We start from the raw sequence: 14,142 nt of genomic DNA, 5'->3' as shown, positions 1-14,142 counted from the left end.
CATTTCACACACTGCAAACACTACTCACATTTAACATATTTCAAGCATCCTAGTTTTGAATTTGTGTATTGTGTGAAATGTGTGAAGTGTGTGGAGTGTGTGAAAATGTGTGTAGTGTGTGAAATGTGTGAAGAGTATGTAGTATGTGAACTGTGTGTAGTGTGTGAAGAGTGTGTAGTATGTGTAGTGTGTGTAGTGTGTGAAATGTGTGAAGTGTGTGAAGTGTGTGAAGTGTGTGAAATGTGTGTAGTGTGTGACATGTGTGAAGTGTGTGTAGTGCGCATAGTGTGTGAAATGTATGTAGTGTGTGCAGTGTGTGAAATTTGTGTAGTGTGTGAAGTGCGTGTAGTGTGTGAAATGTGTTTAGTGCGTGTAGTGTGTGAAATGTGTGAAGTGTGTGTAGTGCGTGTAGTGTGTGAAATGTGTGTAGTGCGTGTAGTGTGTGAAATGTGTTTAGTGCGTGTAGTGTGTGAAATGTATGTAATGTGTGAAGTGTGTGAAATGTGTGTAGTGTGTGAAATATGTGTAGTGTGTGAAATGTGTGTAGTGCATGTGTGAAATGTGTGTAGTGTGTAAAGTGTGTGAAATTTGTGAAGTGTATGTGAAGTGTGTGAAATGTGTGAAGTGTGTGTAGTGTGTGAAGTGTGTGTGTGTGTGGAATTTTCAATTATTAAAAAATTTTAAATTTTAATTTTATTATAAAATTGTGATGATATTAAATTTAAATATAATATAAAATAATATTTATATAATTTTGTTAAATTTTAAAATAAGAAGAAAGGAAAATGGAATGGAATGCAATGACCATTCCTTAGCTAAATGCATGGAATGGGTATTCCCATGTGGAATGGAATGGCCATTCCAAAAGGAATGGTGATTCCTAACATAAATATTTACCAAGCAAAGGAATGAAATGGAGGTACGAATGTCATTCCATTCCTTCATTTCATTCCATTCATTCATTTCATTCCACCATACCAAGAAGGGTCTTATAGTGTTTTTAGCTCAATTCACTATAACATGGAAAAAAAATTTGAATTTGATATATGATAATATTAATATTAATATAAATTGAGTTTGCGAATTTTTATTTTTAAAAAAATTCCAAAATTTTGATTTTAGTTCTTTCCGTTTCAAAATTTTTTCTTTAAATTTTTAATTTTTATTGTCGAACCCCGATAAAAAAATCACATATTCTTAACTCATCTAGTGTTTAATATTCAAACTTATATAGTTAATAATTTTTTTCTTTTATAAAAATATTAGAATTCTTAACTGAATTCACTATATCATGCAATAAATAAAAATTTGATATACGGTATATTAATACTAATTGAAATTATGATTTTACTTTTTAAAAATTGGTAACAATTTTTTATTTTAATTCTGTACTTTCTAAATTTGAATTTGTTTAAATTTTTTAAATTTTGGAACATGGAGAAAGCATGTACAAATTTTTTGAGTATACAAATAAAAATATAAAGAAAAATTTAAATTGATACGAATAATATAGAATAAAAAGATATGCTACTATTAGATTGAGTCAATATTATATAATCCACAAACAAACCACCTAATATAGGGACAATAAAATTTATGGAATACCCCAAATTTGACCTCTCTTTCCAAAGAATTGTAAAATTAATATTTGGCTATACTAATCAAAATAAGAAATATCATTATGGCAAAAAACATATTGGTAATATGGCATAGAGACATTGTCTCAAAATCATTATCCTATGCAAAATTAAGTATTACATTCTACTAATTATTTCCTCTCACTTTTTCTTAACAAAATCAAATACTTCCTCCGTCCGCAATTAAAATGTCTCATTTTTCCTTTTCCGTCCGTCCACAATTAAATGTCTCATTTCACTTTTACTATTTAGTAAGTGGACCCTATATTCTACTAACTCATTCCACTAACATTTTATTATAAAACTAATATACGAAAGTAAACCCACATTCCACTAACTTTTCTACTACTCCATCCCGGCTAAAATGACAAATTCCTTAGCCAGCACGGAATTTTAAGAGTTATTGGTTAAAGTGTTTAATTGAAAAGAGAAAATGTGGGTGTAAGTATTAAAATAGAGAGAGGAAGAAAGATGAATATTTTAATATGAGTGAGAAAAAGTTGTTGAGTGTGTTAATTGGAGAGAGAGAATTTCCAAAATAGGAAATGTGTCATCTTAGTTGGGACAAACTAAAAGAAAAAATGTGTCATCTTAAGCGGGACGGAGGGAGTATCACTTTACTACATAAGTCAAACAATTTCTTAAAACTCGTGCCAGTCAAATATGAGACATTTAATCACGGACGGAGGGAGTAATTTCTTAAAACTTGCACTGATCATTATTGAGACAATTAATTGAGACTCGAGGGAGTGCGTCCAATATCTGCAATCATATTTTCGATAGAAAACGCTTATTTTTTACATACTTATAAGCAGAAATCAAAGAAAAATAAAACAATTAAACTCTAGTATGATAAAACAATAAAAGTATAAAGTAGTATTCCTAGTTGATTAATGGATGAAAGGTAGAAGCAAGAAAGTGAAAGATATAAATTAAAAGCAAGTTAAAAAGCAGAGAATTCGAAATCCAGGATGCATTGGAAACACACGTGGTGTTTGTCGAGGCGCATGCGGGGGCTTCGAGGCGAATGTAGTCATACATGACGCCGATGAATGGCGATGAAGGACGTGACTGCCTCAGATATATTGTGTTTGTTCCTTCCACTAATTGAGATCCCAATACAGTCACATTGTATAGTCTGTACAGACCATGAATACCATGCCTAGCAATCGCGTTGTCTTTCCCAATCAATCCTGTCGAGAAATGGGGGCGAGTGCCCTTGAACTTGTTGATCCGTACTTGGATTTCTGCCATGTTGGAAGATGCCAATGCAATCCGAAGCGTGTAACGTCCTCTCCTAATCACCTCACTTGTGTTGAACACAATTCGCCATACTGTTGGTACATAGCTTGTATTCACACGCCTGCAAGTGCATTTTCTTCATTTCTCACAAATTTAACATTATCAACCAATGCATGTTTCATGTATGTATATACCTATTTACATGGGCAAAAAACCAGTCCCTATGATAATCACTCACTCCGACAGTGTAAATTAAATCCTGATCAGGATATAAATCAGTGTATCTCTCCCACAAACCATATTGCCTATACCTGCACATTTGGTGAAATATTCCAAAATAAGCCCAATATTAGTTTGATTACTCTAAAATAAAATCTCAAGTGATGTACTTTTCTGTGTGGTTCACATATAGTCTGTTTACTAGATGAGGGGCTGGATCAGGAACGTAGAATTCAGCTGCAGTTCGATCAGGGATCCCGATTTCCCAGAGAGTCGGACCATTTCTTGGAGGAGTGTACGTAATATTACCCATCCCAACTTGGCTTCCTGATAGGATTAGAAAATATATATGCTAGATAAGCCTCTTAGCTTGTCAAAGGTAAGCAAGTATATGAGATCACCTGGTTGGACTATAATATCAGCATGGTGTTTATAGTCTCCGATGACTCCTGGCACCCACGCGTACAAGTTGTAAATGCCTTCTCTAACACCTTTGATGCTGAAGTGGCCCCTTTTGTCGCTTTGGCTCCAAAATTGATAGCCCTGTGATATTAATGAATTTCAGCAGTGCTAAACGATATATTTCAGTCAAGCGTGTGTATATATATAACGTTAGAGTTGGTCTGCCAAGATCCAGCATCTCCAGGTTGGGCCAATCCCACATATGCTGAAATTGCTGGTGTAATTGCCCGGTCTTTGACAAATAATCGGCCTGTGACAACGCCTCGTTGGTTGGAATGGGGAAAATCTCGGGACAATGGAAAATCGTAAGGCCAATTCTTGGTCTCTTGGGCAGCCTGTTACGTAGGAAACAAATAAAAAACCGTATGTTTTTACTTTGTAATGTTTGTGGAGGAAAATTAACCTGTCTCTTAGCATCTTCCCATATTGATGTGGAATCTGAGTCCGAGTTGAGGTACATGAAAACAGGGCCGAACACTTTGTTCCACCGCTCTCCATCACGTAATCTCACTCCAAAATCCTCACCAGCATAATGCACACTAAAGAATATCTATCATTGTAAAATCAATTTGATGAATTAGCAGAAAAAAGTATGTATGTAGCATTAACAATGAAGGAGATTGACTAACAGCCAGGGAAGTAGAGGAAGCGTGCGAAGTGAGATCTTGTTTGACAGGACCACCGGCTCGGAACTCATCACTAGGCGTTATCACCCAGAACCCAATCTTCAGATTGGATTTTGAACTAATCCATCCGTGCACGCGGTTATCCTTGTTGTCACACGAGTACTGATACTTATCATCCACCTGTGTATTCATGTACAAAATCTTGGATGTCACTACACTTTTCTTTTGTAACAAGACCATGTTCTCAATCTTTAACTAGTTTAATTACCTCTCCTCTCAGTCGTGGATTGCTGGAATTTGTTAACCAAACAGCTTCCTTGTAACTAAGATGTTGGCCTGTTTTCAAATCCATATCTGTTGGCATCATCCTTTGTTTATCGTCGGATATTACCATGTAATGAAACCTAATCTCTCAAGATCATCAGTCTAAATACAGAAATGTTACACTAAAAAATGAAGGAAATTATTGACAGATACCCCATCATTGTACATTTCTAACGACTTACCAACACCAAATTCCTGATAAAAAATAACACATTGGATTATAAACAATATATTTACCGAGTTTGCCACATAAATAATACCCCAAAATCTCCGCAGCGTTACTAGGGGTGGATCAGTACGGAATACCCTACTTAAACTGTCATAGTATATATTGTCCCGAAAATTTAGTACTCCCTCTGTCCACGAAAAATAGGGCACTTTGTGAATGAATGGCACGGGTTTTAATATAGAATTGGTAAAGTAAGAGAGAAGGAAAAAAAAAAAAGTAAGAAAGAAGTAATGTTAGTGGAATATCAGGTCCATATTAGGAGAGAAGGGAAAAAATAAGAGAGAAGTAGTGTTAGTGGAATGTGGGATCCATATTATTAGTAAGAGAGAGGGAAAAAAGTAAGAGAGTGGTTGTTGAAAACTTTTCTTTTTTGAATGTGCCATATTTTTCATGGACAACCAAAAGTGGCAAATGTGCCCTATTTTTCGTGGACGGAAGGAGTATGAGTAGAAACTATATATTTTTCTTACTAAAAGTTTTGGTATGCCAGATGACACTTTTATGATGATAGTTAATCGACATAGTTCGGCGTTGGTAATTCGTAGTAACAGTCACTAATGCTCATTTACCTATGATTATTTCAACGGTGTGTTTATATGTCGGTAACTGATGTTACTGACATATTCGTATAGCTTCCCGTGGAAAATTCCATTGGTAAACTTCCTTTTCTTTTATTGTGAATTTCAATTATAGTCAGGTCTTACATGTCTTGGTGAAGCTTGAAGGCGATTCTTGCTTCATATATGTTTAGATCGGGCCATCCTTCCATATGCTCTAAATTTGCATATGAGTAGAAACCTGATGATCCACGCAGGACAATGTACCTTGAAATATATTTTATATGTATATAATTATTATTTTGGTTGACATAATTAATTCATGCTAAAAAACATTATATTGTACTACTAATAGTATAATTTATGAATGCATGGAAATCATATGGAACACCTCTTATCAATATTGAGAGGCACTTCTCCATCAAGGAAGTGATGCCATGTCCTTGTAAAAGAAAGTTCAACTTGATCATCTGTTTCTACTATAATTCTAAAGCTCTGACAGTCGAGTCTGCACAAATATCATCGACAACTTATTTTTTACTTATTATACGAATTAAACCTTGTTAAACCAAAGAACTTACCTGTCAAAATAACTTTCGTTGTGATCTGGCTTACTCCACATAATATCATAGTACCTGTTATTCAAGTATAGAAAACTAAAAAAAATATTGCGGATGTATTCCAAAATTTTGAAGGACTTATACTCACCCTCTTCGCCCTTCTACAAAGCGATATTCAAGAATATTGGTGATGTTTTTGTACCCGAGGCTTGTGATCATGCCGGTCGGATTAGACAACGTGATTTTAACAATGCCGTTATCTATCTCCACCTAAAATAAAATTTAAAGATCAATATGTATTGTTTTCATTATTAATTTATTTTGGGTTTTGCATTATCATTTGGTATTGCAAATTATCAATTTCCAGTATATATTGTTGAGAAGTAATGTGCAATTAAGTTAGTCAAACATTCATGCATGTATCCCTTAATGTACTCAACGAAGAGTCATGTAGAGTTGTAGTACTCCCTTGTGATGTCCGTGATTTAAAGTCTTACTATTTTGTCATTTTAAGATGTTCGTGATTTAAAGTCTTATTTTGCCATTTTAAGATGTTCGTGATGTAAAGTCTCATTTGTTTTTCTCCATTTTAGGTGGGTGGACCCACATTCCAATAACTCATTACACTCACATTATATTATAAAACAAATATACAAAAGTGGGATGTCCACGTTCCACTAACTCATATTTCCATTTTTCTTCACAAAATCAACCATTTTCGTAAACTCGTGCCAAGTTAAAATGAGACTATAAATGGCGGACGGATGGAGTATAAATTATTTACATTTAATTCATGTATTAACTAGATTTATGTTTAGATGTATTTATAAATAAATTTTTCATCTTACATTTGATTAATAAAAATCAAGTCACATATATCCATATCATAGTATTTTCTACAGTCGTGTTATTCAACATGATATATGAGGTAGTATTTTTCATGTTTTCTTCATAATCTCAGGATGTTGATATGTAATTTGCAATTAAGTTAGTCAAACATTCATACATCTATCAGTTCATGTACTCAATGAAGAGTCAGTCAATGTATCTTCATTTTTTATTCATGTTTTATCTATATTTACGTTTAGATGCGTTCATAAATACCTTTAATCCTTACCATTTCAATGATCAAACTCAATCCAACTATATTCATGTTATATTTTTCTATCAATATAAATTGGGCAACACTATTCTTACTTCCCATCATACCCAACAAATATATTGATAGACTTACATGTTCTTCCGTTACGTGGAGTTTGACGGGTGGTGGTGACCTGCGAATAATTCATATAATAAGAGCCAGAGGCAACAAACGGAGAATAAAATTTATTTTCCATTCAGTATATATAATTAGGCATTAATATTTCATAGAGAACAATATGGATGAATTCCATCTTGTTTCTTTCTGCATGACAATTCTGAACGATGAAACAGACTTCAAGTATAGGCTCAAAACTTTAAATCAAAAAAAAAAAAAAAAAAAAAAAACAAACAAACCTATGTGCATGAATCATGGTAAGAAGGAAGAAGCAAGACAACATCATAAGAAGCCAGCGTTGAATCGATGGCCGTGAACTCTTCTCCATAGTTATCTATCGCATTTGATGACGTACGAAACCAGTGGCTACGCAGCATAACAAATATATATAGAAGTATATAATCAGAAGTAAGAATGAAGAAATAAAATCTTTTTATCATTCTCTCATCTCTCAAAAACACGCCGGAGGAACAGAGGAGTACCAATAAGCTTAACTGTAATAATGTGAATTTGGTTGCCTTAACTTGCTCTTGATAATGGAGAGCGGTTGACTTTTCAGGAGATTATGATGAAAAATCAAGAACTCTGTAGTCTGTTCTAGTAGTAGCAAATTTCTCGAATACGAGTTCTGTTAGGATTATATTATTACTGTTAATTATATGATTGGTTGAACAATGCATGGTTTAAGCTGTAATTCTGCTACTTGTTATAAATAATGCGAGGTATTATTTTTTCTATAATTATTGATTCTTACGTGTGTTCACGTCTTAGAAATCTTTAACAAGATTTTGGCTGGATTAAGCTATAGCTGTTTTAAGGGTTCTTTATGTAATTAATAATTAACATATTACTCTTATTAATGCCACGTCCATCACAATTCTAATTTCTAATTAAGTTTGGACTTCCAAATTCCAAACCTATTCATTATTGTCCTTCAAAAAAACCAGAAAATGCATATGTTTCAAATGAACTATATATGGTGTAACGTCTACCCCATTAAACCATTGAAATTGCTCAATATTGTATCAAGCCAAAATTGAAACCAAAAAAAAAAAAAAAGAGGGTGGAGGCCATCGGTAACCGAGGGGAGGGAGCGTCACACCACTAAGGAAGGGTACGGTACGCGGCACCCCCGCTTAGCAAGGGGGTCGGCTGGGTGGGGTACCAGGGGAAGGGGATTGGCACCGGGGCCATGGCAGTGTGCATTGCTGGGTAGCTAGGCACTGCACCGCCGCATGGGGGTGGTATTTTTGGCCATGGTATATTTTTAATTTACATTTAAAACTCTGTAAAATACAATCACATTTTCACAATTACATATTTTTTAATACTTTGTGTTTATGTCTAACGTTGTTTAGAAGTACTATTGTAATAATGATCATTACCATTTAATTTCTCGAGGGTTTAAATTGTACTACCAGATAAATATAGAACTTTGGTTTCATTTTTGTCACCTTTTTACATGATCAACTTGCTAATAAAATTCTGAAGTTAATAATAAAAATAATCTATTACTACATTTAAAATATATCTATGTGTATCACTTAATCATGTTAAACAACAGATTATACGAACACGCAACCCTTCTAGTGGTTTCAATCATGCCATTTGCCATTTTCTGGATATCATAGCATAGCAATTAAGTTTTAATACTATCAAGTAAACACCAAGTTGCACAACTGTTAGTATAAAAATTCTTTTGTTCTTCTTATTTTGTGAATATCATTGTTCCATGTTAGTATCATATCTACATAATTTTGGTGGGATTGAGAGATATGAAACTAGTTGTTTGAATAAAAACAAAATCCCCTCAAAAAATAATTAGAAAAGCACCATGGAAAATGAAAAACATACATACTTGAATAAATAACAAACAGCACTATTCATGTTGACAATAATGCTTGTAAAACTAAAATACATGAATGAAAAGAATTGATGAAAAAAACTGTGTACTATATTCTAATGTATACATATATATATGCAGAGTGAGCATTTTGATAGAAAAGGCGAGCATTAAGTTTAACGTGGAGGCGGGCCTTCTAGGCGAATGTAGTCGTACAGGACACCGGTGAATGGGTATCCGCCTCGCGATTGCCTCAGATATATTGTATTTCTTCCTTCAACCAACTGACATCCCGATATCGTTACACTGTACAGTTTGTAAAGCCCATGTATCCCATGCCTTGCAATCGCGTTGTCTTTCCCAATCCTCCCCGTTGAGAAATGAGGCCGTTGGTTGTTGTTGTTGTTGTTGATCCCTACTTGTATTTCTGCAAAACTCGAAGATGCCAACGCTACCCTCAGCGTGTAACTTCCTCTCCTCACCACCGTTCCTAAGTTGAACACAATTTGCCATGTTGTTGGGACATACTCTTTATTCACATGCCTACAAAAGTATATTTCACATTAATTCAAAACTCTTTATTAATGAGCTTGCTAGTTGCTAACTTGCTATAGATGCATACCTGTTTACATGGGCGAAAAACCAGTCCTTGTGATAATCGCTGGCTCCAACGGTGTAAACAAGATCGTGATGAGGATACAAATCTGTGTATCTGTTCCACAAGCCATATTGCCTGTACTTTTCTGGGTGGTTGATGAATAGTTTGTTTACAAGGAGAGGGTTTGGATCTGGGACATAGAACTCGGCTGCAGTACGATCAGGGATCCCGATTTCCCAGAGCGTTGGACCATTTCTTGGACTAGCGTACACAGCATCGCCTATTTGAACTTGCTCCCCTGGTCGGATCGTAATCTCGCTGTGGTGTTTGTAGTCTCCAATGACGCCTGGCACCCAAGCGTACAAGTTGTATGTGCCTGGTCTAACACCTTTTATACTGAAGTAGCCTCTGTCGTCCGTTCGTGTCCAAAATTGATAGCCCTGATAAATGAAACAGGATTTTAGCAAAAATCCTCTTATAATTTGTTTCTAACTAGTACTACTTAATTTAGTAACTATGTAACCTTAGAGTCATCTTGCCATGAACCAACATCTCCGGGTGGGGCCAATCCCACATATGCTGATTTTGCTACCGCGGTTTCCTTGTCCTGTACTAGCAGTCGTCCGCGGATTGCACCGCGTTGATTGGCATCTGGAAAATCAGGTGATTGTGGGAAGTCATATGGCCATTTCTTCCTCTCTTTTGCTGTCTGATTTATAGAAAACTAAAATGAATATTGTTTCTGATGCAATTTAAGGTTTGTGCATTGCAAGAAAAGAAAAAAGGACCTGTCTCTTTGCATCTTCCCAAATGGCAGTAGAGTTATTGTTGCGATCCGAGTTGAGGTAGACGAAAACAGGGCCGAACACCTTCTTCCAATGCTCTCCGTTGCGCAATCTAACTCCATAGTTGACACCAGCATAATGTGCACTGAAAAACGTCTGCCCATGAAAAAAACAATATACATATATATGTTAACTAGTCCATCATTCCATATTGTGAAATGTTGATATATATATATATATCATGAGAGTAGACTGACAGCTAAGGAAGTTGGGCCGGCATGTGATGTGAGGTCTTGTTTGACAGGGCCGCCGCCTCTGAATTCATCACCGGGCATCACCACCCAAAATCCGACACGCTGGCCAGTAGAGCTGATCCAGCCATGCACGTGGTTATCTTCGTTATTGCACGAGTACTGGTACTTGTCATCCACCTTATTCATTCATTACACTTTTCAATACACTACTTGGTTTTCGTATTCATAAAACTGAATCCATGTTTATTCCCATACCTCTCCTCTTACTCGAGGGTTGCTGGAATGTGTTATCAGAACAGCTTCCCGGTAATCAAGCGTATCCCCTACTTTTCTGTCATTGTCAGATGGCATGATCCTTTGCTTGTTGTCTGATATTACCATGTAATGAAACCTACACCACAAAATTTATCAGCATCACCAACTAGAGAAAAGAACACTTAGTCTTTATAAATACGAATGTGATTCTTACATGTCTTGGTGAAGCTTGAAGGCGATTCTTGCTTCGTCTATGTTGAGATCAGGCCATCCTTCCATATGCTCGAATATCGAGTAAGAGTAGAAACCTGAAGATCCGCGCAGGAGAATAAACCTTTTATCGATATTGAGAGGCACTTCTCCATCAAGCGAGCGATCCCATGTCTTCATGAATGAAATCTCAACTTGAACATCACTTTCTTCTATAACTCTCAACCTTGTGCAATACAACCTGCACACAACAACCACCACTTCAATTTCACTAAACCAAATGTTCAAGTATAAAACTAGAGATCTGATTATTTACGTGTCAAAATTGCTTCCGTTGCGATCTGGCCTGCTCCACACTATGTCCCAATATCTGGCATTGCAAAAACTCGTTCCAATTAACAAAAAGGCTATGAATATTTTTCATGAATTTTAACATTTGGAAGAGGTTGCACTAACCCTCTTCGGCCTTCTGCGTTACGATACTCAAGAACATTGTCGACCCCTTTGTATCCGATGCTTGTGATCAACCCGGACGGATTCATTAATGTCAGTTTAACAATGCCATTGTCTATCTCCACCTGCCCAAAAATAATCAAATTGGTCACCTTATAATATAGTTGATGATTATTTTTAATAATTTGATGATATATGTAGAGTTTATTTAAAGACTTACATGGGTTTCCGTTACATGGAGCTTGACGGGAGGTGGTAACTCTTGATTACTACGTGGAACTAATCTCCTGATAATTTGGTAATTAGTAATTAGTGATATAAATCAAATTAGAGTTATGAATAAATTTAGTTTAGTATTGACAACAAATTCAAAGGTGACAGGTTTCAGTTGTACAGAACTTCTCCAAAGAAGTTGGATTAGTTATGAAATTGATGAAGAAAAAAAGAGTGGCATGGTTGGACGCCTACTTTACATCTTGACTTCAACTGCACAAATATGAGTTCATAAATCATAATTACATATACCATGGAAATTAATTACTACTATTTAATCACGTTCTCTCCAAATTCAACACCAACTACCACGCATATATAGAGTAAAAATATTTTTTTACTTTTCCACAACATAAAATTCAACATTGCCACACAAACCATGAAAATTTAAATATATTTACACTAAACAATGTAATTGGTTTGTATCAATTCGATGAAAGATGGAGGAATATATGTCTCCAAAATCAATAAATAATTAGAAACGAAACAGAAACAAACCTGCTGGCTGCATGGATCATAGTGAAAAGGAAGAAGAAGCATAGTATTACGATTGGCCATTGACGAAGCGATGGTGGTCGTCGACACTTTGCCATTCTTTCTCTGCATAAACAAGCTAGATTAAAATCATACTCCATATCGAATCGAAATCGAAGTTGTAGGCAGACGTCCCTTTTGCAACTCGGACAAGAAAAACAAGAAACTTACACCAAAAAAACGTTATCTTGTTTGAAGGCATACAAAACCAGTTATATACGTAATAACATATGCAGAAAAATGTAACGCCAAAAAAGAAAAAAAATTTGAAGAATTAACCGAAAAAGGAAAAAGAATACGTACCAAGTTATTTAGAGCAGAGGCTGAACTTGTGCTTGATTTTGGCTTATATGACCAAAGTTGATTAATCGTATAAATAGTCGATGAGTTGATTAGTGTGAACAGGCCAGGAACAAAGCATGTGAAATAAGATTTTTCGAATTCGAATTCGAGTTCTACTACAATTATGACAAGAGTTAATTTGATATCTACTAGGTTTATGCTTTCCAAATATAGCTGCTACATATTTATACAAAATCTAATGGTAGTGGTGTGGTAAACGAAATCTCATTTAGACTAAAACATTGACTTAGTATTGCATTAGGTATTTAGGTATATAATTCGGAGTTGAATATGTATTTACTATTAAAATACTATAGGGAAGTAGAATTTGAACAGCTTTTTCCTTTTTTTCCGTTATTACAACCAAATTGTAATATGTGTATAATATAATTAACTAAATATATATTGATTACACGAATATAGATTAATTAATTTATTAATTATTTATCCTTATCTTATTAAAATTAAATCGTATCCCACCGTAGACGCCTGAGGTTTAATGTCTGCTGTGGAAGAAAAATTGATGACCAATTATGTCAAAGGAATTCTGGAAGGCTATTAAACGAATTTTCTTACTGTTTAGGTGAGTTGGGCGGAATTTTGGCGGACAAGAAACTAAAATTCAACCATTCATGATTTATGTTTAAGCCTTTATAGTTTATACATTAATTCTCGGTGAACTACAAATGAATCTTGCATTAATTATTCTTAAGAATACCTACTACGTTACAATAGTTTAATTATTTGAAAACTTTAATGTAAATCACAAAAAATATGATGAAATTATTCATATTAAATTATGGAATACCTCTTTATGATTAGAAAAAATATATTACCTATAATTTTAAGAAAATTATATTTAGTGAGATTAGCGGTGAAAGAATAAAGTAAAAATAGTTTAATTAATGCTGTTGTTTTGCCAAAAACAAATTACTAAACTATATTTGATATAAAAAAAAGATACGAGCCAATTACAATAGAATAGTAGGACTATATATTACCTAAAATCTCGTGCTTAGTTATGGATGTAGGAATTGAACAAAATTTATATAATCCTGTTTAGGGATGTCAATCGAGTCGGCCCAGCAGGTTTAGGGCAATCCTACTCGAGTTATGGGTAATCGGGTTATATTTTGGGTTATAAAAGTTCAACTCTAACTCTAAAAGCTAGGGTTTCGGCCTATCCCAGCGGGATAATCGGGTTGTTGCTGATAAAATTAACATGCGATCACTCCACTATATAATGATGAAAATTAGTTATATTTATAAAAATGTAAAACATTTAATTATGATTAATTGAGATATATGCCTCAACTCAAACATAAACATGCTAATTAAATTCTAATATTTGAGATTTATGCAAAATAAAACATAGGGATGTAATCAATTGCTAACTAATTACCAATCCCAAATTGAGACCAATTTTCAACCATTAGATTAGAAGATCTTGTGGTTAATATAATGCAAGTGTAATATATTTT

General features: G+C 34.5%; 1 protein-coding gene across 1 annotated transcript; it reads right to left on the bottom strand.

Annotated features, from left to right (window-relative positions):
- Positions 1-8,956: 8,956 nt before the first annotated feature.
- Positions 8,957-12,789, bottom strand: LOC125216372 (uncharacterized). Its single transcript, XM_089067742.1, has 12 exons — positions 12,623-12,789; positions 12,284-12,385; positions 11,733-11,799; positions 11,516-11,637; positions 11,376-11,429; positions 11,064-11,300; positions 10,850-10,985; positions 10,598-10,771; positions 10,344-10,496; positions 10,079-10,264; positions 9,580-9,995; positions 8,957-9,500 (listed from the first exon to the last, which is right to left on the bottom strand). The coding sequence occupies exons 2-12, from the start codon at positions 12,376-12,378 to the stop codon at positions 9,134-9,136; spliced, it is 2,007 nt and encodes a 668-aa protein (XP_088923868.1). The 5' UTR covers positions 12,379-12,385; positions 12,623-12,789; the 3' UTR covers positions 8,957-9,133.
- Positions 12,790-14,142: the final 1,353 nt, after the last annotated feature.

The sequence above is a fragment of the Salvia hispanica genome, chromosome 3 (assembly GCF_029641045.1).
Source record: "Salvia hispanica isolate PSC_SH4W2 chromosome 3, Shi_PSC_v1, whole genome shotgun sequence".
Taxonomy (NCBI): Eukaryota; Viridiplantae; Streptophyta; class Magnoliopsida; order Lamiales; family Lamiaceae; genus Salvia; species Salvia hispanica.
Note: the sequence above shows the minus strand (reverse complement) of the source record. Positions and strands in the feature narration are given on the sequence as shown.

Coding starts and splice junctions, on each gene's coding strand:
- LOC125216372 (XM_089067742.1), bottom strand. CDS start 12,378: ATGGCAAAGTGTCGACGACCACCATCGCTTCGTCAATGGCCAATCGTA. Junction 10,986..11,063: donor TTCAAGCTTCACCAAGACAT/GTAAGAATCACA, acceptor TTTGTGGTGTAG/GTTTCATTACATGGTAATAT. Junction 10,265..10,343: donor GGGAAGATGCAAAGAGACAG/GTCCTTTTTTCT, acceptor TCTATAAATCAG/ACAGCAAAAGAGAGGAAGAA.